The sequence below is a fragment of the Taeniopygia guttata genome, chromosome 7 (assembly GCF_048771995.1).
Source record: "Taeniopygia guttata chromosome 7, bTaeGut7.mat, whole genome shotgun sequence".
NCBI lineage: Eukaryota > Metazoa > Chordata > Aves > Passeriformes > Estrildidae > Taeniopygia > Taeniopygia guttata.
The window spans coordinates 11,679,850-11,705,783 of NC_133032.1; the positions used below are offsets into that span (position 1 = coordinate 11,679,850).

General features: G+C 62.1%; 3 protein-coding genes across 7 annotated transcripts; 1 reads left to right on the plus strand and 2 right to left on the minus strand.

Annotated features, from left to right (window-relative positions):
• Nucleotides 1-85: 85 nt before the first annotated feature.
• Nucleotides 86-16,525, minus strand: OBSL1 (obscurin like cytoskeletal adaptor 1). 2 transcript variants are annotated; one of them, XM_030277370.4, is made up of 26 exons: nt 16,416-16,525; nt 14,110-15,207; nt 13,075-13,344; nt 12,612-12,872; nt 11,972-12,277; nt 11,608-11,886; nt 11,236-11,511; nt 10,835-11,107; nt 8,110-8,382; nt 7,117-7,389; nt 6,548-6,823; nt 6,118-6,393; nt 5,753-6,028; nt 5,219-5,500; nt 4,241-4,516; nt 3,828-4,103; nt 3,474-3,740; nt 3,052-3,321; nt 2,703-2,969; nt 2,173-2,439; nt 1,694-1,806; nt 1,394-1,547; nt 1,132-1,293; nt 876-980; nt 481-747; nt 86-247 (listed from the first exon to the last, which is right to left on the minus strand). In XM_030277370.4, the coding sequence occupies exons 2-26, from the start codon at nt 15,146-15,148 to the stop codon at nt 240-242; spliced, it is 6,792 nt and encodes a 2,263-aa protein (XP_030133230.4). In that variant the 5' UTR covers nt 15,149-15,207; nt 16,416-16,525; the 3' UTR covers nt 86-239. The 2 variants fall into 2 exon arrangements, with proteins under 2 accessions (XP_030133230.4, XP_072788227.1); XM_072932126.1 differs by having other exon boundaries at nt 7,117-7,392.
• A 1,180-nt stretch (nt 16,526-17,705) lies between these two features.
• On the plus strand, nt 17,706-20,328 carry INHA (inhibin subunit alpha). The gene is made up of 2 exons (XM_002196414.5): nt 17,706-18,182; nt 19,046-20,328. Exons 1-2 carry the CDS (start codon nt 17,816-17,818, stop codon nt 19,777-19,779), a joined length of 1,101 nt encoding a protein of 366 aa, XP_002196450.5. The 5' UTR covers nt 17,706-17,815; the 3' UTR covers nt 19,780-20,328.
• A 1,247-nt stretch (nt 20,329-21,575) lies between these two features.
• LOC100219825 (gap junction gamma-1 protein) lies at nt 21,576-25,850 on the minus strand. Of its 4 annotated transcripts, none has more exons than XM_030277373.4 (3): nt 25,414-25,850; nt 21,951-23,146; nt 21,576-21,821 (listed from the first exon to the last, which is right to left on the minus strand). In XM_030277373.4, the coding sequence occupies exons 2-3, from the start codon at nt 23,119-23,121 to the stop codon at nt 21,814-21,816; spliced, it is 1,179 nt and encodes a 392-aa protein (XP_030133233.4). In that variant the 5' UTR covers nt 23,122-23,146; nt 25,414-25,850; the 3' UTR covers nt 21,576-21,813. The 4 variants fall into 4 exon arrangements, with proteins under 4 accessions (XP_030133233.4, XP_072788228.1, XP_030133232.4 ...); XM_072932127.1 differs by having other exon boundaries at nt 25,410-25,850; XM_030277372.4 differs by lacking the exon at nt 25,414-25,850 and adding an exon at nt 25,283-25,386.
• Between the last annotated feature and the right edge of the window lie 84 nt (nt 25,851-25,934).

Here is a 25,934-nt window from a genome sequence, read left to right on the forward strand (position 1 = left end):
CCCAGGCATGCTGAGCGGGATTAGAGTGGTGCCACCACCTTTTCTCTTAACGGGACCCCAGCTCGCTGGTGTGGAGGAGGCCATGTCAGAAAAAAAGGCTGTTTAATGCAGAGCCTGAAGCTGGAGTAGGCTGGAGATGGTGTCCATGTGTCTGTCCATGCCAGGGGGAGCATGACCCCATCTCTCAGCAGTAGCATCCGTCAGTCTGTATGCAGGCCCTGAGAACTGTGTCCTGGCTTCTAGCTCCCTGTGGGAACAACGGGAGTCAGAGTGAGCTGGGGCATTGCCAGAGCAGCTGGGGCACACAAAAGGCATACCCCAGACAAGGAGGAGCGGACCCCTGACCAGCCTGCTCCCTCCAGGCCAGCGCTCAGACTCTTGCAAGCAATGGGGGACAGGGACACGGGTTCTGGTGTCTCTTTACTGGAAGGCAAAGCAGCACTGGCAGTTGCTAATGGTGCCCCTCTAGTGCCCACTCACCCTCCACAAGGAGCCTGGCAGTGGAGCGGTCATCGAAGGCATCACAGGTGTACGAGTCCTCGTCCTCGGGGCCCACGCGGTGAATGATGAGTGTGCGGTAGCAGTCCAGATTGCAGATCTCATACTTGTCACCGGCAAAGATCTCGGTGTCCCCACGGAGCCAGCGCACCCGGCCCCGGGCGTGGGACACGGTGCACTCCAGCGTCGCCTTGTGCCTCGCAAGCACTGTCTTGTCCCGCAGTGGCTTCACAATCCGGATTGGCAGTGCTGGTAGGTGGGGGCAAGGTATCAGCACCGTGGGGTGAGCGGGCTTCCATGGGGACACGGCAAGCTGACCTGGTACACCCCAGCCCCGGTGCTGGAGCCCAGCCAGACCTCGCAGCCCGCACTGCTACCTTCCACCTGCAGGCTGGCCTCCGAGGTGACTGTCCTGGCTGTGAAGCGGATGAGTCCCTTGTCCTCAGGGCGCACACTACAGAACAGCAGGAAATGCCGGGTCCCTGGGGAGGGAGAGGCTGGCTCAAGGCAACAGCAATGCACACCCATAGTAAGCAGGGGGGCAGGGACCCCTCTTTGTCTACACAAACTCCCCTTGCTTGAATTTGCCCTATCCCAGCCCCAAATCAGGTGTGGAGCCACCTGCATCCCCACCTTCTTGCCGTATCTTCACTGTGCTGGAGACCTTGATTTTCTCCCCGTCCCGAAACCACTCGCCCTTCACATCCCCATGTGACACCTCGCAGGTGAAGACTGCATTGTCACCCTCCTGCACCTGGACGTCCTGCAGCTCTTGCACGATGTGGACCTGGCGCTCTGCAGGTAATGGACAGGGTGCCGGGGCAGCCAAGGATGAGGGGAGCAGGCAGTGTAGGGTTTGGGGGTGTACACGCTGCTGGGAGCTGGGTGACCATACCCTGGACATGCAGCATGGCGGAGGCCCGGCAGTCACCTGCATCGCAGGTGTAGCTGCCGGCGTCGGTCAGCTCGCAGCGGCTCAGCTGCAGGATGCGGCGCCGTCCCGCCGAGTAGATGCGGCAGTTGGGCCCTGGCCGCAGCTCCTGCCCGTCCTGCATGGAAGCAAACAGGCAGCACCCCACTGCTTTGGCCCCTCCGCATTGTCTGCAGCCCTGGCAGAGAGGGCAGCAGCCAGGGTACAAAACAAGGAGGAGGACATGGCCAGGTGCTGCTGGAGGGGGTTAGGGTGAACCCTCACCTTGAACCATTTCACCTCTGCATTGGGGCGAGACAGCTCACACTCAAAGCTGGCGACCCCTGTCTCTGGGACCCCCAGGTCTCGCGGGACCCTCACCATGGTGACTGGAGGCTCTGAGGAGGCAGGTCACAGATCAGGAAGGCTTAATAGGACAAAGGCGTGGACTTGGGGCTGCAGGGAAGAGTAGCTATGGCTGGGTCATTTCAGCATGGGGTGAGAGTGGCACCACCCATGGGCAAGCACTCATCAGTAGTGTTCCAGCTGGCTCTGGACCCAGCTGGGTGTCCCCACTGCTCAGCTCACATCTCTTCCCTGAGGACAGGGGGACACTTGCCAGCACGCTATGACCCCTGTCCAGGACAGGGGAACACATGTGCCCTGGGTGGCCCAGCTCAGCTTCGGTGTCTCCCAGTACAGAACAGCTTAAGGTCAGATAACACCGGTGCCACACACCCCCCAGCCTGCCCCAGGGACCGTACCCCGCACACGCAGGTGGGCACTGCAGCGCAGAGTGTCAGCAGTGAAGGTGACGGTGCCTGAGTCTTCCAGTGCAAGCCTCTCCAGTGTCAGGCTGTGCCCGCAGCCTGTGGCACTGATCCGGCACGTGCTGCTGGGCTTCACCCGGATGCCGTCCCGTGTCCAGACCCCGGTCACGCCAGGGTGAGACAGTTCCAGGTGAAAGGTGGCTGTCTCCTTCTCAAAAGTCTCCACATCTGCCAGTGGTGTCCGAATCGACACCTTCCGGGCTGTAAAGGTCCCATGTCTGTGAGCAGGTGTCTGCCCCACCACAGAGCCCCTGGCTTCCCAGTCTGTGCTTGCTGGGGTGATCATCTAAATCCAGTTGTTTGTACTGGACTCCCACCCCTGCCCACACACCCACCTGTCTGAGCACCCCTTCCAGCCAAGAACTAGCTCTGCCCACATGCTCCCATTACAGCAGTTGGGTGTCCTCCTTGTCCCCATTCCCAGCCCCATTGCCTTCCATCCCCATCCGCAGCCCGGTACTCACGCTCCACGTGGAGCTTGGCCTGTGTGCGGTCGTGCAGGCTCTCGCAGCGGTAGGTGCCGCGGTCGGCAGGGCCAAGGCAGCAGATGGTGAGGGTGCGCCGGCACCCCGACTCCTGCAGCAGGTACTTGCTGCCCGGCTGAAGGAGGATGCCCTGCTTCAGCCACTGCACCTCGGCAGCCTCGTGGCTCACCTCCACCTCCAGGCACACGTCCCCCTGCTCCTCTGCCACCACATCCTGCAGCTTCCGCACAAACAGCACCTCTGCCTCTGCACGGCCCGTGTGCTGGGTCAGCAGCCGGCCCCAGGGCTGTGCCTTGGGCCGAGCCCCAGCTTTCTCCTTCCCCCTCACCTTGTACATTCAGCCGAGCTGTGCTCACCAGCCCCTCGGCATTGGCTGTCACAGTGCCCGCATCACCTGTCTGGCACTGCCGGAGGGTGAGGCTGTGGCACAGCCCGCTCCTTGACACCAGCAGGCGCTCACCGGGGACCACGGGCTGGCCATTCAGCTGCCATGTCACAGCCACGTCTTCGGGGGATACCAGGCACTTGAAGGTGGCATCCTCCCCCTCCAGCACTGTCAGGCTTTGCAGCTCCATGATAATCTCCACCACCCTGGGGACTACAGCCAGGTTGTCAGGGCACAGCAAAAAAGGGACCCCCTGTCACGCAGAGATGCTGAGCATCCCTACAATCCTGACATCACCGTGCCAGCATCCGCACCACCCCTATGGAACAGGATTCCCCCAGGTGGTGGGGAAGCCTTGGGCTCACCCTGCACCGTCAGCGTCGCCAGGGTCTGGTCGTCGTTGGTCTCGCAGCAGTACTCGCCGGCGTCCCCGGGCTCCACGCGGCTCAGCACCAGCGACCGCTCCCGTCCCTCTGCCGTCATCTGCCGGCGGGGGCCCGGCGCCAGCACCCGCCCGTCCTTCCGCCACACCACGTCGCCCCGCGCCTTACAAAGCTCGCACCACAGCACCACCCGCTCGCCCTGCCGCGCTCGCACGTCCGACAGCCCACGCAGGAACTTCACCCGCAGCTCTGCACAGGCAACCCGCCCCCCATATCAGCACCCGCTGCCACTGCAGGGGGATCCCCGGGCACCCCCACTGCCCCCCTGCCGCCCACCTCGGACGTTCACGTCGAACTGCATCTGGTCGTGGGGTGAGAGGCAGGTGTAGGTGCCGGCGTCCTCCGTGGCCACGTTGTGGATGACGAGGCTGTGGACGCGGCCGTCCCGACGCAGCTCGCAGCGCTCGCCGGCCACTGCCGCCTGCTGCGGGCCCAGCCAGGTGACATCGGATCGCTCCGTGGAGGTGATGGCAGAGAGCACGGCACTGCCGCCCTCCAGCACCAGCAGCTTCTCCTGCTCCTCTCGTTTGTTCACGAACAGCACGGGTGCCTCTGGCGGAGAAGCGCTGGGCTCAGCTGTGGCCCTGCATGTGGCACCAGTACGGGATAGGGGTGCCAAGCATCCCAGTGTGAGGCAGGATGAGACTGCTCCTGCCCCTGGCATGGGCGAGGGACACCTCCAGGCTCACCTTTCACTCTTAGTGTGAAATGCACCTCATCATCACCGGCGTCGCAGAGAAAGATACCACCATCACCCAGCTCCGCTTGCCTGATGGTGAGGCTGCGTGTGGGACCCTCGCTGCACACCAGCAGCCGCCCACCTGAGCACAGCATCTGCCCATCCTTCTGCCACTGCACTGCTGCTGTGTCCGGGGACAGCCGAGCCACCAGCGTCACACTGTCCCCTTCCTGCACCTCCAGTGGGCTCTGTGCCTCCTCCTTGTTGACAATGCACACAGGCCGGGCTGAGGGGCACAGGGGACAAGGCAGGGTTCAGGGATGTCCCTGCAATGTGGGGCAGTGCAGGAATGGGACTGCTTCAAGTGGAGAGGTGATCCCTCAGTGAGTCACTGTGAGGCAGAAGGGCTGTGGGGCTGGCTGGGGGTCAGGGTGGGACTAGCCAGGGGTCCCAGAGAGGCAAGCATGCAGGATGGAGAGGTCTGGCAGCTCAGGGTTCACTCAGGGAAGGGGCAGCAGCAGAGCCCATCACTCCCACATCACTCCCTGTAGGCAGCACAGCTGCCATGTTGGCACCATTAATTTCATTGTACTCCCCCATCCAGAACACCTTGCTGAGGAGTCAGGACACCCGCCTGCAGCAGGCCCCCTCCCACCCTGCACAGCCCTCCATCTCCGGCTGATAAGGGTCCAGGCTGAGCTCAGCCTTTGGCAGCCGCAGCAGGAGGAGCGGCGCCTGGGAGCCAGCCAAGGCTAAATTTAAACAGCCCCTGGCTGGGGGAGGCAGCAGGGACATGTCTCGCCACGACCCTGACATGTCTCTTTCTGACCAATGGCTCCTGTAGGGTTGGGGACAGGGCTCCCACCCTTCCCTGCCATGCTGCCACCCTGTCCTCTGCATCAGCAGGGTCACAGAGGCTTCCCCTCCCCTTGTGTCTGTGGCCTGATCCCACCATTCTGGGGGTCCCTGTGGCTCTGAGCCAGCTCACCCGACACCTCCACATTTGTCACCATGCGGTCGCTGGCAGCATCACAGATGTAGCACCCTGCGTCGCTGGGCTGTGCCCCACTGATGGTGAGCTGTCGCAGCACCCCGCGGGCCTCCACCTGCACCCGTTCACCTGGATGCACCTCCTGGCCATTCCGGAGCCAGCGCACGATGGCGTCGGGCCGAGAGAGCTCACAAGCCAGCACCAGGTCTTCCCCGGCCACCAGGCAGCGATGTACCGCGGTGCCTGTGCTGCCCACAATGGTCACTGGTGGCTCTGGGACTGGAGAGATGGGCTGTCACCACAAAAGCAGCCTGTGCTGGGTATCACAATGACCAGACCCTGTCCAGACTCCTCTGGCTGCAGCTGAGCAGCACAGGGCCACCACACAGATGCAACCCACTCCCCATGTGCCCTTCACCAGCCTCCCTGTGCTCGCTGCCACCCAGCCCAGCCTCACACCACCCTGGCAGCAGCCACAGACTCACCCCACTTCTGTCCCCCTGGTCATCCCCACCAGGACCTCCTGCTCACCTTCTACAGTGATGAAGAAGACGATACTGTCATCACCAGTGTCACAGAGATACTCCCCAGCATCCTTGCCTGTAGCGCCCAGGATCACGAGGGATCTGCGCACCCCGTCCTCCTCCAGCCTCACACGCCCCGTGTCCTGCAGCTTCTCCCCATCCTTGTACCACTTCACCTCCCCATGGGTGTGCGAGAGGTGCACCTCCAGCACCAGGTCCTCCATGGCCTGGCAACGCCGGTGGGTCAGCAGGACATCCTTCTCCAGGATCCTGACCAGCGAATCTGCAGCATCCAGCACCAACAGAGCTGAGGTCTCTGGGGTTTGTGCACCCAGTGCCCCACACCAGGCTCTTCCCTACCCTCATGCTCACCCAACACTTGGATGGTGAATGTCACTGTGTCATTGGCGGTGTCACAGGTGTATTTTCCAGAGTGCTCAGCTTGGGCAGCAGGGATGAGCAGCCGGCGATAGACACCCTCCTCCTCCAGGACCAGGCTGCCCCCAGCCTCGAGCCTGACACCCTCTTTTGCCCAGCACACAGGTGTATCCGCACGGGACAGCTCACAGCAAAGTGTCACCGTCTCCCCCGGGGACACCGTCATGACAGGGACAGGTCTGCAGGGCTGCAGGATCCTCACCGGAGGCTCTGCAGGTATGGCACATCTGTGATGCAAAGCAGCGCAGGGACAACGCAGCCCTGGGCGCTCCTCTGCTGCCAGCCCCAGGTAAGCTCCTGTGCAGGGTGGCCCAGTGGATGGGCATCCACTGGTGGCCAGAAGCACATCAGCACCTCCACTGACCTGACACCTTGACATCGAAGGAGACGGCTTCATCCTTGGTCTCACAGATGTACTCGCCTGCATCCTCTGCACTGCTCTTGGGGATGAAGAGGCAGCGCCAGGCCCCCTCGACCAGCAGCAGCAGGTTATCAGTCTCGTCCACCTCCAGCCCGTCCTTGAACCAGTGCACGGGAGCATCCGGCGCAGAGAGCTCGCACCGCAGTTCCACACACCCTGGGGCCTGAACCAGCAGCTCCAGAGAGCGCTGTGGAGGCTGCAGGATCCTCACTGGTGGCTCTGTTGGGGATGTAGAGGGAGAGTGTGAGATCTGCTCACTGCTTTGCTCCTGGCTCTGCTGTGTCTATTTACTGTCGCCTGTGTCCCTGTCCCCATGGGGCTGTATGGAAGCTACATCCTCTCACCCCAGTACAAAGAGGTCAGAGCTGTTCAGGGGCAGGGGCAGTGGGCACAGAGGTGCAACTGCATGCCCTTATCCACAATGCTGAGGGCGGGGAGCAGGGCTGGGAACCCCAGAACACAGAGCTGGGGCAGTGCTGCCCTTTACAGGATGTCCCTGCTGTGCCACCAACCTGCCACCAAGATGGAGTAGGAGACAGATGCATCGCTGGCACTGCAGACGAACTCCCCTGTGTCTTGCATCTGGGCACAGGGCAGCACCAGGCGGTACTGCAGCCCTTCCTGCTCCAGCACCAGGCTCTCGCCCACCTCCACTTCTTCACTGTCCTTGTACCAGCGCACCGGGGACACTGCGCGGGACAGCTGGCACCACAGCTCCACGCGCTGCCCGACCACGTAGGAGTGAGAGGCCTCCTTGTTGGAACTGACAATCCTCACTGGTGCCTCTGCTGGGGACATGGCAGGGCTCAGGTGTGGTGCTGGGTGAGTCCCATGTGAGGACAGGAATCCCCTGGGCAGCTCCCTGCTCGCAGTCACCCTGAAGCTGGCAGCATCGTCCCTGGCATGGCACGTGTACACCCCTGAGTCAGACAGTGCAGCTGCAGCACTGGGAGCATCCCTCTGAGCAGATGGCCAGGACCTGTGTTGGGACCATGGCCTCGCTGTCCTTCAGCCAGTGGACAGGGGCATCTGCAGGGGATGCCTGGCACTCCAACACCAAGGGCAGCCCTGATAGCACCTCCTGGAGCTGCTCTGCCTCCAGCACTGGGGTGAGGCAGATCTTCAGGGCTGAGAGGACCAAGACCTTGTATCACTTGGCCTCCCATCCCACCTGCCCTGGCAGCAGTGGCCATGGATATCTCAGCCCTGCAGTGGTGCTAGCTGCAAGATGAGGGAACAGCAGGGTCGGGGGGTGAGATGGCATCACCCAGAGGCAGGTGGCTGGTTGTGCTCTGGAGTGTGGGGGGGCAGTGTCATACAGAGCTCTGGGAGGAGACAGACCAGCTTGTACGCTCCTGACCACATCCCCTTCCAACCCAGGGGCATGGGCAAGGAACTGCTCTCAAGGAGGTGAGAGGTAGCTGAGGTGCTGAAGCCACAGTGTGAGCAAGGAGCTGGGGCAGAGGGAGGAGGAGGAGTGGGATGTAGGTGTCTGTTGTACCCACCTGCTACGGTGACTGTGTAGAAGACAGAGTCCCCACCAGCGTCGCAGACAAATTCCCCTGTGTCCTGTGGCCGGGCACAGGGCAGCACCAGCCGGCACTGCAGCGCCTCCTGCTCCAGCACCAGGCTCTCACCTGCCTCCACCTCCTCCCCGTCCTTGTACCAGTGCACTGGGGCTGCCAGGCGGGACAGCTGGCACCACAGCTCCACACGCTGTCCGGCCACATAGGTGTGGGAGGCCCCCTCGTTGGAGCTGACAATCCTCACTGGCTCCTCTGTCATGGAGAGACATGGCGCTCAGCCAGGACATAAAGACCAGAGCAGTGATGGTGGCCGTCACAGCCCTGTGCAGAGTGATGGCTTCATCACTTGTTGGCTTTAAGGCTGGAAGGCACCACATCATCCACATTCTACATAGCTCAAACTTCTGGACCATCCTGCCTGGGTCTCCCTCTTCTTCTCACACATTACAACCAGGAGGAGCACCAGGCTTTGGACCGGCTGTAAATTGCTGCCGTGCCCTTGCTCCCGTGGTACCTGCCCTGCTTTGCCCTGTGGTGGAGCTGAAGGTTGTGGAGGGAGGATGCATATAGGCAAGCTCCAGCACTGATAACCACTGTCTGTGGTGCCAGCACCAGCCCCTGCAGCTGCTTTTCCAGGGTGTGCCCTCCCCTCTGCCTGTCTCTCCATTTCAGAGGCCACCAGGTGCCAGCCAGCATTTCTGTCATGGCTCAGCCGTGGCATTTGCTTATACTGTGGCACAGGCATGTGGTTTGCTTGCAGCTTACCAGGACCCAGCACTCAATTCTGGATTGCAGTCATCACTAAAATCACCATTAATTTGCTACATAAAATGTGTGCCACTGCTCACACTGCCCTTCTGAACTGAGTCAGAGCTTTAAAGACAGAAGGGCTCCCAGGGCAAATTTTAGGTGATCAGCCCTCCTCTTTCCTGGGAGAAGTTCAGGATGCCACCTACAGCCAGCAGTGCCTGCCTGGCCGCGCACATTGCAGCCAGCCGTGGCGGCCTGGACTGTGCCGTGCTGCTCATCGAGCCCGCGGCTCCGTGCGGGCTGGAGGCACAGCCGGCTCTGGGCACGATGGTGGGCCAGCAGCAGCCTGCCCTTCTCGCAGCCCGCAGCTGCTCCATGCGGTGTGGCCGGGTGGAAGGTTCCCAGCCAGCTCCCAGCCGCGCTGCCCAGCCCCGGCAGCGCTCCGCTGCCCCGCAGCGTGCGGCAGCGGTGCGGCGCCAGTTCGCAGCGATTAACCTGCCGCACGCTGAGCCTGCATCCGCCCAGCTCCCTGATCAAACGGCGGGCGGCTGCCTCCCTCCCTCCCGGCACCTGCTAAAAGCAATCACATCGCTGAGGTGCGGCTGGAGATGTTGAGCAGCACTGAAGTGAGGGGATAATGTGCCAGCCCTCAGCGGGCAGCATCGCTCTGGCCACAGTCTCTCGCTAGTTCTGAGGGAGCTCCAGTGCTCAACAGCTGACAGAAAACCCAGCGGCTGCTGGGGATGGCCGAGCTTGAGGCAGGCAGGCTACATGCCACAACAGCCCTATGGGGGATAGCTGAGATGCCTCAGGGAAACCCAAGCATGCCACACAGTGCTTGGCTGCAGCAGCCAGCCTGGCACTTGGGCCAGAGAGGTGTCAGCCTGAGCCTCCAGACACCCACCCCCAGCCCTGCTGGTGACATTGATGTCCAAATCCCGATTGAACCAAGATAGCCTCCCTAAGACCCTTCTGTCAAAGTGATGCAAAGCTGCTCAGCCAAAAGTCTGAGCCTCAGCAGATGGTGTTCCCTCTCCCCCTCTAGGGAAGCAGAGCTCTCCATGCCCCACACTCCCACATAGTACACGACCTCCTGCCTCTTCCCAAAGCCCATGCTGCCTGTCCTTCCCACTGACAATTTTGCCTTTATCTCACTAAAACCCCCTCCCTTCCTCACCCTTCCAGCAGCCACCACTCCACTGACTCTTCAGCATCTCTTATCACTCATCCTACCTTCACTCCAAGTCCTTGGCCATCAACTTTGGCCCTTTGCCATGTGTTAACACCACAGTGAGGCTTTACCACTGTGGTCACACCACCTTTCAACTGGGCTTTAGCTCTGCCCCTGGTTGCCTTCCCGTGGTTGTGGGATGTGGATTCTGGGGCCAGCAAGGGGAAGCCTTTCACTTGCTTTCAGCTTTCATTATCCTCTGCCAGCCAGTGATGCCAGCAACTGCTCCACAGCCGGGGCAGCCGCCACAGGATGCTGAGCCCTGCTCCCATCCAGCAAACACCACCCAGCCATCGGTCTCCAGGCAACTGCTAATTTTCAGGTCAGCAATTAACACTGTCCATCAGAGCAATGACCAACCATGAGTCATCCCATGCCAGGTGCTGGGCCCACTATTTTTAGGACCTTGGAGGAGGGCTTGGTTACTAGCCATGGCAGAAGTCCGGCAAACACCCTGGTGTGCAGGTGCTGGGTGCTCTCATGTGCTCTAGTGTTTCAGACAGGCTGAGCGAGCTGTTCCCTCTGGCAGCTGGTCTGAGTCCCACAAGGACCCCAACTGAGCAGCCAACCAAAATGCTGGGGAGCACCGAGCAAAAGCATGTCTGACAAGTATCCCATTGCAGCAAGTGACAGCAATACTGACACCAGCACACGCGTTGTGGCATCCTGCACTGGCAAAGAAAGCCCCCTGAGACCCTACCAGCCCTCCTGCATCACACTCACCTGCCACAGTGATGGTGTAGAAGGCAGAGTCCCCACCAGCATCACAGACAAACTCTCCTGTGTCCTGTGTCTGAGCGCAGGGCAGCACCAGCTTGCACTGTGGCCCCTCCTGCTCCAGCACCAGGCTCTCACCCACCTCCACCTCCTCTCCATCCTTGTACCAGTGCACTGGGGCTGCCGGGCGGGACAGCTGGCACCACAGCTCCACGCGCTGTCCGACCACGTAGGCGTGGGGGGCTTCCTCATTGGAGCTGATGATCCTCACCGGCACCTCTGCCAGGGATAATGTGGGCCTCAACATGACTAGCTGCAGCTTTCAGCCGCATGATGGGGGTAAGAAGCAGGGCAGGAGCACTGTCAGGAGGTAGGGGCCAGGCTCCCACACACAGTCCCCAGCTCACCGGTCACAGTCACCACAAAGCTCACGGCATCATCCCGAGCGTCACAGGTGTACACAGCAGTGTCTGAGGGACACGCTGAGCGGAGCAGCAGCCTCCGCACGCAGCCTTCTGCCTGCACCGCGATAACGTCATCCAGGGGCACGGCCTTGCCGTCCTTCAGCCAGCAAACAGGGGCATCCGGGGTGGACACCTGGCACTCTAGCAGCACAGGCATCCCTGCTGGCACGTTTCGGAGCCGTTCAGCCTCAGACACTGGGGCAATGCGGACCTGTGGGGCTGAGAGACATTTAGGAGCGGTGAGAAGCATCCTTCAGCATGACAGCCCCTGCTGCTGGGGTCCTGGTAGGATCCCAGGGTGAGTGCCCTGATCACCTTGCACATGCAGGATAGCTGAGTCCCGCACACCACCAGACACAAAGGTGACCTGGGCCCCACTGTCAACCAGTCGTGCTCCTCGGATCAGCAGCGAGTGCTCCATCCCATGGCGCTGTACACTGCACCGGCCGCCTGCATCCTCCTCCTCACCCAGCTTGGCACCGTTGAGGAACCAGGATCCATGCACTGCAGCTGACAGCTCCAGGGAGAACTGTGCATCCTCACCGTCCCTCACCCACGTGTCCTGCAGACCCCTCTCCAGACGAGCTGCTGGGGCTGGAGCACAGTCGGACTGAGCCCCAGTGGCACTGACTACCAGCACACTGCGGCACAACATCCCAGCTTTTGCCTGTCTCCTCACCAAGATGCACAGATCCAGGGAACTCCACAGGGCTGCTCCTGCCGTGCTTGTTGGTGGCAGAGATGCGGAAGCAGTAGTCGGCCTCGCGAGGCACGCTGTCACCCAGCACCCGCACGCAGCTGGGCAGGTCGGTGGCAAGGCACTGCACCCACTCCCCTCCCGCTGCCTCCCGACGCTCCAGCAGGTAGTGGCTGGCGGGGCGGAGGTGGGAGTCAGGCGCGGGACACCAAGTCAGCAGAGCTGTGTTAGTCTCCACCACACTCATCTCAGCTGCCACTGGTGCACTCGGAGGGTCGTGCTTCACACCTGCAAGTTACAGCCCACGTTGCCTGCTTGGGGATGGCAGTGAGGCTCTAGGTGGGGTGATAGAAGTGCTAAGTGGGGATAACAGCCTGTTTCTTTGGGGATTCTCTCTCTGATGGAGAGGATGGTCTTGCTCCCGTGTAGCATGCTGCTGGCTGCAGGGGTTTGTGAATGCCTGTGAGGCTAGGATCTTGGAGTTCTGCTCAAAGCCCCCCTCCCATAAAACACATTGCTGCATCAGACCCCCAGCATATTGGCTGCCTATGCCATCCCCTCTTCTGTATCACCCTTCATGAACAGGCAGGAGAGAGGACACAGGACCCCTTCAGGAGCTTACACTTGACTCGGAGCTGGGAGGATGTCTGTGACTCCCCGACAGTGAAGGAGATGATGCCCGCGTCCTGGCGGGTGACGTGCACCAGCACCAGGAGGTGTGTCCTGCTGAAGCTCTTAAGCACGGTGCGGGGTGACTCCCGCAGCTGTAGCCCATCCCGGCTCCAGCAGCTGCCCTCTACCACATCTCGTGTCTCCACACAGAAAACTGCATTCTCCCCCTCCATCACATCCAGCTTCCGTGGCAGTCGCTTCACAATCACCCCTATGGGAAGAGATACATGAGGGCCAGGGAGGAATTCTGGGGACCGGGATGGGCTCTTTGAGGTGGGAGAGGAGGAGGAGGTGGAGGAGGGGCAGCAGCAGGCACCAGCCAAGTGGAGGGAAGGCAAATGCACGGAGCAGTGAGGACGCTGGCAAGGAGGGGAATAGGAAGGCAAAGCTGTGCCACTGGAGACCTGACGCACCTCGGACAGAGACCTCGGCAATGCTGCGTCCTTTGTCCTTCATCTGGCAGAGGTAGATGCCGTCGTCATCGATGCGGGCATCGCGGATGGTCAGGCGCCGCACCACCCCTTGCTCCTCCATCACGTACTTGTGGCTGGGCTGCAGCTCTCGGTCCTCCAGGTACCAGGAGGTGGGGATCGTCTCCAGTGGCACCTGGCACTCCAACACTGCATCCTCCCGCTCTGCTACCTCCACGTCTGCCAGCTGCACCTGGAACCGCAGCCGGTGCTCTGCCACAGGAAGAGACAGGAGCTTAGGGCACGTGGGGTACGGCATCCACTGTCAGCCCTTTGCTCAAGATGATCCCAGCTCACAAAGAGCAGCAAACCCTTGTCCCTCCTTTGCCCTCTCCTTTGGCTTCCATGAGACAGACACTGCCTTGACAAGCACATATCCCAGAGCAGGGAGGACCAGGGCACAGCCTGGGGGGACACAGGGATGCCTCCAGTATCTCAGCAGGAGTTTTGGGGGATGCAGGAGCATGGAAGCCAGCATACTGCAGCAGGCATCTCAGTGGAGGGGAGCAGTGGGGTGTAGGCAGGGGCTGTACCGGTTCCTGGGTAACCCCAGCCATGGGCTGTCCCCAGCTGGCTGGATGGCTCGGGGGGGAATTGGGCAGCTGCCAGTGCAGACTGTTGGAGCCGTGCCCTGCAGGGCTGGCTGCCAAAATCACTCAGCACTTCCAGGGGAATTTGTCACCAAGGCACTGTCCCTCTTCCCTGTTTGTGGCTGGACACCTGCAGTCATCCGAGAAGCCACACCTCTGTTTGCAAGGAAAGAGAGACATGGAGCAGGACACAGCTCCTGGAGAAGCCCAGCATCCCCTGCTTCCAGCCCACAGCTCTGTGCTGAGGAGCCTGGGGTGACCCTGGCTGCACAGGGCAGGAAGGAGCCCCGTGATGCTGGGCTCTCACACAGACACACCCCTGCCAGACAAACTTCCCTGAGCCCCCCAGAGCCTGGCCACCTCTGACACTCTTTGGACGTGTTCCTACCTTTCACCTGGAGCTGCACTGCGCTGAGGGTCTGGCCAGCAGTGTTGGAAGCAGTGCACATGTATAGCCCCTGGTCCTGAGGTTTGCAGTACAGCACCTTGAGGATGAAGTAGCCCTCCCGGTCCTCGTAGATGAGATGCCTGCGGCCAGGGGCGAGGGGCTCACCATCTTTCTGCCAGATAATCTCTGGCTTGGGCTTGCCAGTAACATAACAGCGAAACTTGGCGTGCTTCCCTGCGCTCACAGCAAATGCCTTGGCCCCTGGCACCCTGGCTGGCACGATGCCATTGGGCACCCAGGTCTCCGGTGCCATGCGCCGTCCCGCTGCGTGCCGCCGCCACCGCTGCCGCTCCGCCAGTACCTCGGGACCATGGGCAGTGGAGCCATTGGGGAACCCGTCCAACAGTGCCTGGGGTTCAACCAGGAGCACGGCGGCAGCCAGGGCCTCCTGGGAGCCGCTGCGTGCCCGGCAGACATACACTCCCCCATCCTGGGGCCGGGCACCAAACAGCTTCAGGAAATGCCAATCCTCTGGTTTCTGCCCCACTGCAAAGTGGCTGCTCTCAAAGAGTTCGGAGAGCTTGTGCCCGTCCTTCTCCCACTCCAGCACAGGGCAGGGCTGCCCAGACACCCTGCAGGTGAACATCACGTCCTCCCCCCGGCACACCCGCATGGACGAGGGGGCAATGAGGAAGGCAGGTGCGACACTGCCTGAGCATCCCTCCCCCTCTCGCGGCTCCGCTGGCTCTACCCTGAGCACGGTGGCAGCGTAAGTCTCGCCAACACTATTCTTGGCCCTGCAGACGTAGAGTCCGCTGTCCTCGGGGGTGGCACAGGACACCAGCAGGCTGTACAGGTCCCCTTTGGACTCCATATGGAAACGGCCCGAGGGCTCGATGGTATTCTTGTCCTTTTCCCAGAGGATGCTTGGCTGGGGATCACCCATGATCTGGCAGCTCAGGACCGCATTGGTGCCACTTTGGACGGTGAAGGCACGTGGATAGGCCAGGAACCTGGGGGCTCCCCCGAACCCCTCCATCACCAACTCCCCAGGCTCACGGCAGACAGCTGGCTGGAGCAGCAGCAGGGACCATCACCCTGGGGGGATGTACGGACAGACTACAGTGGAGGCTCAGGCTCCATCGGAGAGATGGACCAGTGTGGAGCCCCCAGCTAGGAGGGGCCCACAAAATCCCCATCATGGACCCCCTGAGCATCCCCATTATCTGGAGCAGTGCAGCCCCACTGGATTTGCCCCAGTGTCACCCAAACCATCCATTTCCCAGCCCAAGGCAATAGGAGAGGTGACAAAATATGGCTCTTTGCACCCCGGGGGTCTGAGACACTTGCACCCTTTCCCAGGGTTGCAGAGGGGACTCCAGTTCCAGCGGTGGGGGACCCCTGCCTAGACAGGGAGCATAGGCAGCTGCTTGCTGGGTGCTGGGGCTGGGGGACAGCGAAGGCAAAAGGGCCCCCGCCCGCCCCTTCCCCACCCGCCGGGCATTCACATTCCTGCAGTATCGGGTGGTGGCAGAGCCGCATTCCTGCAGCATCTGGGCCGGCTCAGCGGGCAGGTGCTGACACGGGGCTGTCCCGGGTGCGAGGCCCCGGCTGGACCCGGGCTGGGACTTCCTCCCCGACTTGGGTGGGCAGGGGACCCCCTGTGCCGGGCGGCCACCCCACAGGGCATAGTGCCCTGGGGCGAAGTGGGGCTCTGGGGAAGGGGTCCCCCTTCTAGAGAGTAGTCCCACAGGCAGGATCCAGCCCTTGTGCACTCAAAACCATAGCTGGAAATCATCAACCCCAGGGGAAAACTGAAAGCCAGGGAGGTGGGTCCTGCTATGGAAGGGCACTGCCTCCATCCCTGGCTTTGTGGGTAACCGTGCCCACCGCCAGGGCAGGGCGCTCTGTGCCTCTCCCCGCTGAGTGCACCCCACCCTCTGCCCACACCATGGCTGGGACTGGGGCAGGGTCGTCTCTGACTTGCTCAGGCAGGGGGAGGGGAAACAAAAATACTTCTTGAATGAGCCAGAGGGTAGGAGAGAGCTGGTCCCCAAGGAGCGACAGGGACTGTGGCCAGCTTCTCCTCCCACAGCCCTACCCCTGGGACAGTGCATCTATTCAGATTCATCTCTCCATCCACATGCCCCTGACCCGTGGGCCACCCCACAGCAGCTCCTTTGGACACAAACTGGACAGCTCTGATGGCTCGGCTGCGCCATTGCACCCTTCAACCACTCCCTTCCCCAACCACCCTCCCTGCCCCAGGCAGCCCCCCAGCCCAGTCCCCTGCCCCACTCATGTACCTCGTTCTGCCACCTCTCCCCTGTGTCTCTCAGTGCCGGCACCCAGCTCCTGCTTCTTCCCCCAGCTCCCCTTCTGGGTGTCAGTGCGCAGGGACCAAATGTTACAAATGCCTGCAGCTGCTGTCCCCAAAAATACCCTCTGATGACACGCGGGGTTGATAAGAGTGAGCCTGCTCCGTCCAGCGCCTCGCCGAGGCTGGGCTGGCCTACCTATGTATAGCAGCCCAGCAGGAGCCACCCCAGAGAGCTGCAGGGGTGCTGCAGGCCTGGCTGCGCCTCTGTGCTGCCTCAGCCAGCAGCGAGAGACAACGTGCCCTGTGGAGAGCGTGGCATGGGGTGCAGGGTGCATGGTGTGCTGTACACTGAGCTGGACACCAGACTGCAGTGAGACAGGACGTGTCACACGGGACATGCTGCATGGGGGGATGTGCTGCATTGGATGCTGCATGAGATGCCAGGCTATATGGGATGGGATGGGCAGGACACGGAGCTGCCAGAGGCACAGAGGGGATGCACAGACTGCCCGCCATCCACAGCGCATGCAGGGTTAGTGGATAGGCACTGTCCCCTCAGGCAGTGGTGAGAGGAAGGGGACTGGGTCTCCTTACAGCCCATGCCTCTCCTGCAACTCCCACCCTGTGAGCCAAGCCATGGCTGGACAGCCCAAACAGCCCCCTAGGATCCTTCTCCTGGACCTGCTGCAGGGTCTCCAGCTGGCCTGCCCCTGTCTTATCTGTTCTTCTCCCCCTGAAAGTCTCATCTGTTCTTCTCCACTCTCCAGCCTTCTGCAGCCTCAGGTAGAGCAGGGACCTTTTGCCATCCCTCTTGCTTCCTGTCCCCAGGATCTTGCCAGTCTTGTAATGGAGATGTCATGGAGATGTCATGAACTGTCATGGAGATGCCACAACCACTCTGCTCCTCAGCTTGCCCTTTCCAAGGCCCCATCCTCACTTTTGGCTGCCCTGGGGACTGCCACCTGCAAAGCGCCTCCCCCATGCCAGAGCCTCACAGGCCTCTGATCCCCACCAGGTCCTTGCCCAGATTTCCCTGCCGTGCACAACTGCTGTCACTTCCCACTAGCTCCCCAGAAGCCCTAGACCTTCAACTCCTCCGCCATGGGAAGCACCTGGCATCAGCAGCTGCAAAGCTCACCCAGGCACCCCCTCCATCCCTGCCAGCTTGGGCTCCCGGCACCACCCTGCCCACAGCCCGGCCTCCCCAGCCCCACGCACGCCCCGCTCCCGCCAGCAGCCCCCACACACACCCCCTTGCCCGGGCGCCGGCCCCCCCAGACCACACTGTCCTTGCAGTCCTCGCATTCCAGACGTCTCAGCGCTTTCACAGCTCAGAGATAATATTCACGGCGAGCAGACGTTTGCGTCAGTGGCAGCTAGATCTCAATGCCACCCTGCCCCGGGGGCAGCGCTGTGGGCAGACGGGCTGGGCAGGCAGGCAGAAGCCCACGGCAGAGCCCCCCAAGCCAGCACCCTGCTGTGTGCCCCACGGCCATGCTGCTGCTCCTGCACCTGCTGCCTGCCATGCTGCCCACCGCCGCCCTGGCCAGCTGCACCGGGGCGGGCACCGACCGGCAGCTCATCCTGGCCAAGGTGCGGGCTCGGGTCCTGGAACATCTGAGTCCCCCCCTTCTCCAGGAGGAGCCACAGATGGAAGCAAGGAGGGTACACCGGAGAGACGTCCTTGAAAACACTGAAGTGGAGCCAGAGGAGCTGGAGGACACCTCCCAGGTGATCTTATTCCCTGCCACAGGTGAGAACATCCTGATGAAAGGGTGAAGCAGGGTGGGGGGTTGGAGTAATGCAGATGCTGTAGGATGGAGAGGCTGATGTGGTGCTCCGTGGGAGAAGGGGAAGAAGGTATGCCAGGCTGGGACATGGGCATGAGTGAGATTTGGTGGAGAGCCAGGAGATGGAAAGGTATGGCAGGCAGGGACAGGCAGAAGAGTTCAGGACAGACAGCAGAGGGACAGGCAGCACAAGAGGGTGCTGAGAGGCTGGGAAACAGCTGGCCAGGCAGAATGTGGAGACATGGGAGGGCTGAGGAGTGGAGTGGAATAGGGTGGGAGGCTAGGGAATGGGGCAGGATGCTGGAATATGGGTTGGGATACTAAAGGACAGGGCAGGATGCTGAAGCATGGGGCAGGATGACCACCTATAACAGCAGATGGGGCAGAATGCTGGGGGATGGGATAGGATGTACATGCTGGGGAAAAGGGGGCAGGATGACCAACTCTGGGACAGGACTGGGAGATGGGCCAGGATGCAGAGGTGGGGGAAAAGGACAGGATTACCAGCTATGGGGTGAATGCTGGGGGACAGGGCATGATGTGGACTCTGGGGGAAAGGGGCAAGACAACCACCTATGGGGGAGGATACTGGGGGACAGGGGTGACAGTAATGGACCAGCCTAGAGCATAGCAGAGATCAGCTGTGGGGCACAGCACAGAAGCTGCTGCACAGCACCGGCTCCTCTGCATCCTGCCACAGCCTATGCCAGCAGCCAGGAGCCCTGCCAGCATTCCAGGGACCTCTGCAACATCCCACTTGCCATTTGGCATCGGGGATTCTCCCCAGGTCTGGGAGCACACCCTGATCATCTTTTCCCCCCCACAGACGTTCCCTGTGAGCCCACACAGCCAGACAAGCTGCTGGAGGAAGAAGGGATTTTCACCTACCTCTTCCAGCCCTCGGCACACACCCTGAGCCGTGTGGTGACTTCTGCCCAGCTCTGGTTTTACACGGGCCCCTCGGCTGCCCCCAACCACTCCTTCCCTGACGTGCTGACCCTGTCCCCTCAGGGCCGGGTGCCGGTGACAGCCATGGCAGAGCGGACACCCGAGCACTGGACAGTGTTTCACTTGGCCCCAGTGCTGCTGCCCCAGCTCTGGCAGCCGCTCTTTGTGCTCCTGGTGCGCTGCCCTGGCTGCCCCTGCCTGCCTGAAGGGGACAAGATGCCCTTCCTGGTGGCCACCACCCGGGCCAAGGGCAGCGAGAGGGCTCGTCGCTCTGCCATGCCCTGGTCCCCAGCCGCCCTGAGCCTGCTGCAGCGTCCATCTGAGGAGCTGGCTGCCCACACCAACTGCCGCCGGGCTTCCCTCAACATCTCCTTCGAGGAGCTGGGCTGGGACAAGTGGATCGTGCATCCCAGCAGCTTTGTTTTCCACTACTGCCACGGGAGCTGCGCGGCAGGCCACGGGCTGAGCCACCGGCTGGGCGTGCAGCTCTGCTGCACTGCCCTGCCCGGCACCATGCGCTCCCTGCGCGTCCGCACCACCTCCGACGGCGGCTACTCCTTCAAGTACGAGACGGTGCCCAACATCCTGGCCCAGGACTGCACCTGTGTCTAGGGCGTCCTGCAGCCCAGCCCCGGACTGTGATCCCACCCAGGAGGAGTTGCTTTCCCAGTGGAACCCTGGCCGCTGGGATGGGGGAGTTTGGCTGTACTGCCCTCCCCTGTATAAGGCAGATTTTTGGGCTGGCCCTGGTACCATCACACTGCCAGACCAGCCCTAGGGCCAGTCCCAGCTCAGAGCAAATCAGGGCATGGCGGGGCATGGATAGGCACAACCTACGGCAAAGGCATCAGTGTCCTGCCAAAGCCAGGCTGCTGTCTGCAACCCTCATCTCTCTCTACCTGCTTCCCTCCTGCAGTTCTGCACCCCACAAAGGTTGGTGTCTTCCTCCTGCTGCAGAGTTCAACAGCTTCCCCTGTGCTCCAGGCAGGGCCAGGCTGCTGCAGCAGGATCAGGATGTTCCTGGGTGAGCCCATGCCAGAACCTCACACTGGTGGCAGGGCTGGCAGCACACGTGGCACCACAAGTGAGCCCTCTCCCAGCAGCATGGCTTGTTGGAAAGCTAAATGGGATGAGTGAAATAAACTTGTTCCCTTTTCTAAAGCAGCCTGGAAATGTCTGCTTCTATCTAGATGGAGAAATTAGGGGATGGGCAAATACTGTTAGAGGCATCCAGCTCCGATTTGGGGTACCAAAGAAGGGACTGGAGTATGCTGGCCAAAATGAAAATGGGCAGGGTGTGGCTGGGTTTGATCCTGCCCCAGGCAGGGGTGTACAGAGCAGAGCAACATCCTTTCTGCTCTGGGCAACAGTTGTACAGCAACGGGGGCAGCAGGGGGCTGGGGAGACATGGGGATGGTGGGAGGATGGGGAGGCAGAGGAAAGCCCCTCACCTGGCCCCTTGACAGTGACAGGGCCAAAAAGGAATGTGGCCAGTGCAATCCCTCTCCGGCAGGATGATGACGATGATGACGGCTGCCCCGACCACAGCCGCCTCCTCACGGCAGGAACAACTGAGTCACCCCGGGCAGCAGGGAGGTCCCAAGGCACCCACGGCAGGATTCCCTTCCCACCCCTTCCTCCCGAATGAGCGGATGCAGCGGTTCAGTACAAAACGTCTTCAGCCTTTACTAATATAGATATTAAAAAAAAAAGAAAAAGAAAAAAAAAACAGTGACAATCATTTCCGAGTAAAAAACAACGCTACAAAAGTCCCCATGTGACCCAGGCTGAGATGATGAGGAATGCTCCACTGGCTCCTGGCCGAGCCCAGCTCGGGGCACCACGTCCCCACACTGTGAGGCCAGAGTCTGGCTCCGTGCAGGGGGGTCCCAGCCCCACAGCCAGAGTGGGAGGAGACAAGTTTTGGTCCAAGGGCAGCCTGCCAGGACAGGGCGGAGGCAGTGGGAACAACAGTCCCTGACCTCTGCACAGACATTTCCAAGCAGGCCAGCCACGCAACTCATAGCCCCATGCCAGGATGCTGTGCAGCACAGCCCCTTAGGCCACAAAGTCATTTTGTGGCAGCGCAGTGCCACCAGGACCCCTCCCACCCCCTCTAAGAGTAATGCCAGCCCAGGACTCTGTCCCACAGCTTGGCCTGGCCAGCCAGACCCCCACAGCCTGCTCCCCTAAGTCACCCACACCTCAGGGGGCAGTACCAAAATCACCAGCACATGCAGAGCATCAGATGGTGCTGCCACGGGTGGTAGAGGGCATGGGGGGCACAGGGAGGTGCGAGGACAACATGCTGGGGAAAATGGGTGTGGGAGGAGGAAACGTGGGTGAAACAGGAGATGGGGGGCACAGGCCCAGAGTGGAGATTGGGATGGAGTATAAAAATGCCAGGGTGCACATGTTGATGAGTTTATAAAAACGTACAAAAATAAGATATTCCCTTTCTGAAAATTAAGTAGGAATGAACCCCATGGCCCCTGAACCCTCTGCTGCCCACCGGGACAGGGCTGCCCAGACTGCCCCGCTGGGCAGGCGTGTGGCATTCCTTGCCCTGCGCTCCTGGCAGGACGCCTATCCCACGGTGGCAGTGGCAGCCACTCCAGCAGACACCGCTGCCATTCCTGGCGACACTCACAGCCCTGTGGGGAGCAAAAAAGCAGGTTAGCACCCACCTCAGGTGGAATGGCATCCTCTCTCCAGGGGAGCCTCGGGGCAGCCCCCCACGCCTCCACCCCAGTGGGCAGGATCCATCCCCCTTCCCGGCTCACCCGTGGTCCTGTCGCAGGCGGCGGTCCCCTTCTCGTGGGCGAGGTTGAGGCGGTTCTGCTCGGCGGCGATGCCGTTGGCCTCGGGACTGCTGCTGCGGGCAGGACTGGGGGGCCGTGGCGGGGGCTGGAGGTGGAAGGCCACCTCCAGGTGCTCCTGGGCCAGACGCAGGTGCTCACGCAGCCGGTCCAGCTCGTGCACCGGGGGAGCTCCAGCCAGGGCGAAGCGCCCCTGGGCCAGGCTCTCCCGGTAGTCCAGCTTGCTGTTGGTCAGTGGGGCTTGCGGCAGCTCCTTCTTCAGGGAGTGGTAGGTGGGCGGGGCGCTGGGGGCTTTCTTGGGGTATTGTGGTGCGGGACTGTCACCAGCTGGGAGCGGGGGGCCATCAGCCTGGCTCAGGGCATCACGGATGCGCCCCACACCAAGATGCAAGAGCTCGCAGAGGTTGAGGAAGAGGCAGAGCCCGCTGACGGCGTACATGATGAGGAGGAAGATGGTCTTCTCAGTGGGGCGGGAGACAAAGCAGTCGACAGTGTGTGGGCAGGGGCTGCGGCTGCAGACGTACGAGGGGCTCACCTCAAAGCGGTACAGCAGGTACTGCCCGAAGAGGAAAACCATCTCCAGCACTGAGCGGCACAGCAAGTGTAGCACATAGGCGCGCATCAGCCCGTCGTGCTTGATACGGCGCCGGCCATCGTGCTTCTCTCCGCCCTCTGGGCTCTTCTCCTTCTCCACCTCGATCTCCTCAAAGATCATGGGGTCTTCTTCATTGTCATCTTCTGCCTCCTCGTAGTCTCGCCCGGCTCCCCGGCGCACCACGGGCATGCGTGCCCGCCGGGCTGACGGTGGCCGGCGCCGCGAGGACTCAGGCATGCGCGCGATGCGGTGCATGGCAAAGCCCAGGTAGAGCACCGACGGCGTCGCCACCATGATGATCTGGAAGACCCAGAAGCGGACGTGGGACAGGGGCGCAAAGGCGTCGTAGCAGACGTTCTCACAGCCCGGCTGCTGCGTGTTGCAAACAAACTTGCTCTGCTCGTCGTAGTAGATGGACTCTCCCCCCACGGCCGTCAGCACGATGCGGAAGACAATGAGGACGGTCAGCCAGATCTTGCCCACGAAGGTCGAGTGGTTGTTGATCTCCTCCAGGAGCCGCGTCAGGAAACTCCAGCTCATCCTGGCCAGGCAGTTGACTCAAATCCTGCAAGGAAGGGCCAGGCAAAGAGGCACTGAGCAAATCTGCGTGCACCTCACCAGGACCCTGAAGCCCGCCAGCTGCTAGCCCAGCTCTGTCCTGCCTCCTCTTCCAGCACCAGTGTCCATTCCCTTACCCACAGATCCATAAACACGGCCCGCTCAGGAAGCTGCCTCCCCAATACTTTATTCCCTGCTCAGCACCGCCTCCCTGTGCTCCTGTCTGCATCCTGCTCCCACCCTGCCGCCAGCCAGGTGGGTGGAGGCAATGGGGAAAGGCTGGGACATCCTGGTTGCTTGCAGGGACACATCTAGGGGAAAAGTGAGCACAGTCACAACCAGAGCAAACATACCAGTGTAGGGCAGCACCAGCTAGGAACTGTGAGGGGACAGACAGGAGCAGAACCACTTCCTTCTCCCCTAGTGACACAGCACCCACCTGGCATTGGACAGGTCCCTAACCAGTGTCACACCCTGTGAAAGCACTCAAACCCTCCCACGAGGGTCCACAGGCCACTGGAGGAAGACTACACATGGCAGCTCCACTGGCCCACTTCAGCTGCCCGCCCTGAGCCCTGGCTGAGGGGGGCAGGTCTCCAGAGTGCATCCCCCACCACATGCTAATCAGCCAGGTCCCCTTCACTCCTCTGAGGGCCAGCAGAGATGCAGCATCACTCTCCCACCAGACCTCAGTGCTGTGCCCTCTCTCCTGCAGGAACCCAGCCTTCAAAGGCTGCAGTGGCCAGTGTTCACAGCACCCTGCAGCTCCAAGGCAAGGGCTGGTGGAGGGATGGAACGGGGACAGGATAGTGATAGCAAGGGGCAGTGTGGGGTAGCCAAGGAATTGCACAAAACCCTGGCAAAATAGCTGACACTAGAGATTGGGGAGGAAATTACAAGGACCATGTCACTTCTCCCAGCCAAAGACACAAGAAACCCACACCACCCACTGTCACCCCTGGTTTCAGCAGCTTGTGCACAAGATGATGCAAGCCAGGGCAGCAGGTGGCAGGGATGGCCCAGGGTGAGCAGAGGGCATGTGTCCACACAGAGCCTCCAGCAGCCCCTGCCAGCCTCGGCATGTCCCTGCAGATGATGATTGATGCTGCACTGATTCCACTATTGTCCAGAATAAGAGGATCTTTCACATTAAGCTCAGCCAGCCTCCCGACCAACCTCACCTAAGGAGAAGAGTCCGTCCAGCACAAGCTCTTGCTGCAGGAGGTGGCACAGGCTGGCTGGCACCAGGGACCCAAATTCAGCCATCAGGGCCACCATCCTCCTGTGGTCATACGCCCTGCAAGATTTCACTGCTGCCCTGTCTCCCAGGTGTGAGCCCCTTTCCCCCACCACCTCCCTGGAAGGTGGATGCTTTGTGTCTGCCTTTACCCTAGTCTTAGCAGCACACAACCCTGACACCAGGGTGAAGAACAAGGTGAGAGGATGAGGCAGAGGACAGCTCCAGGAACCAAAACCCAGGTTATGTCAAACCACGACAGGTACCAAGCCCAAGGAAAGCAAAAACAGAGGGTGGCATTGCTGTGGTGGCTATGGAAGTGTGGCATGGGAATGGCTGGCAACGTGTGATGGCAGCAGTAGTGGGCATAGGCAGGGCAGAGCTACCTGCAGCCTGTCCCCTATGCCGGGCAGGTCCAGAGGCCAGTTTTGAAAGCAGCACAGCCATCCAGGGCCTCCCGGCCATGCTGGGAGTCAGCACTAGTACCCTGTACCTTGGCTCGGCCCTACACCTACCCCTCAGTCCTACCGACCCCCGTCCCCCCGCGTGGGGCTCCCAGTCCCCTCTGCCCTGCCTGCGAGCCCCAGCTTCCCCTGCCCAGGGGCACAGCAGCAGGCATCCCACCCTGGGCTCACCGGCCCTGCCCATCTGGGGACGCTGTGCCACTGACCCCTGCCCCCCTGGGACCCAGCCCTCAACCCCGGCCTTCTCAGGGTCCCCGGTCCCACCGACTCCAGCGCCCCGAGGGCCTCCAGCCCAGCTGCCCCGGCCCTTCCGAGACCCCCAGCCCGCGGTCCCACCCGCCCGCGGCCCCGGCCCGCGCCGGGGGCTCCCGCCGCCCGCGGTGCCGTCCCTGCCCCACCGCCCGCTTCCCCCGGGAGCTCCCCGGCCCCACTCACGGCGCACCGGCACCAGCGGCTCCCGCCGGCAGGGCGGACAAAGCGGTGGGGCGGCGCGCCGCCGCCTCCCGCCGAACAAAGGGGCCCGGGGCCGCCCCGCCCCGCCCCGCTCCCGCCCGCCCGCCGGTGCGCACCCACCGCCCCGCTCCGCATCTCCGCCCCGCGTGTCCGTTCCGCAGCCCCGCTCCACGCCGGGCAGCCACGCGGCCCCGGCCCGCCCCGCTCCGCCACGTCCCGCGCCCGTCGGGCGGTGCCGCCCCCGGGCCTCGCCGCCCGCGGCTCGGAGGCCGCGCGGAGCTACGGGCAGGGGCCGGCGCTGGCCGGAGCTCTCCCAGAGGCGACGCCCGCCCCGGCAGCTCCGTCCGGCTCCCGCTGACCGGCTGTTCTCTCCGCCCCGTGCAGCCCTTGGCTCCCGGGAGGCCGCTCCGCCCGGCGAGGCGGACGCTCCCTGCCCGCGTGAGGGGATCGCTCCGAACCGCGGGTGCGGCTCGGCCCGCGGGGTTTTCAGGGCCGAGTCCGGCCGCGGCGTCAGAGGAGGGAGCCCCCTGCTCCGGCCTGAGAGTCTTCTGCACAATAACCTCCTGTTCCTTGTAGTGTTCTTCCCCGCCCAATGGAGAGCGGGGATGGAAGAACGGAGAGATCCTGTGGCACAGGGGAGA

Coding starts and splice junctions, on each gene's coding strand:
- INHA (XM_002196414.5), top strand. CDS start 17,816: ATGCCACCCTGCCCCGGGGGCAGCGCTGTGGGCAGACGGGCTGGGCAG. Junction 18,183..19,045: donor GATCTTATTCCCTGCCACAG/GTGAGAACATCC, acceptor TCCCCCCCACAG/ACGTTCCCTGTGAGCCCACA.
- OBSL1 (XM_072932126.1), bottom strand. CDS start 15,148: ATGGAGGGGTTCGGGGGAGCCCCCAGGTTCCTGGCCTATCCACGTGCC. Junction 3,322..3,473: donor GGCGACGCTGACGGTGCAGG/GTGAGCCCAAGG, acceptor ACCTGGCTGTAG/TCCCCAGGGTGGTGGAGATT. Junction 1,807..2,172: donor TGCCCACCTGCGTGTGCGGG/GTACGGTCCCTG, acceptor CTGCCTCCTCAG/AGCCTCCAGTCACCATGGTG.
- LOC100219825 (XM_030277373.4), bottom strand. CDS start 23,121: ATGAGCTGGAGTTTCCTGACGCGGCTCCTGGAGGAGATCAACAACCAC.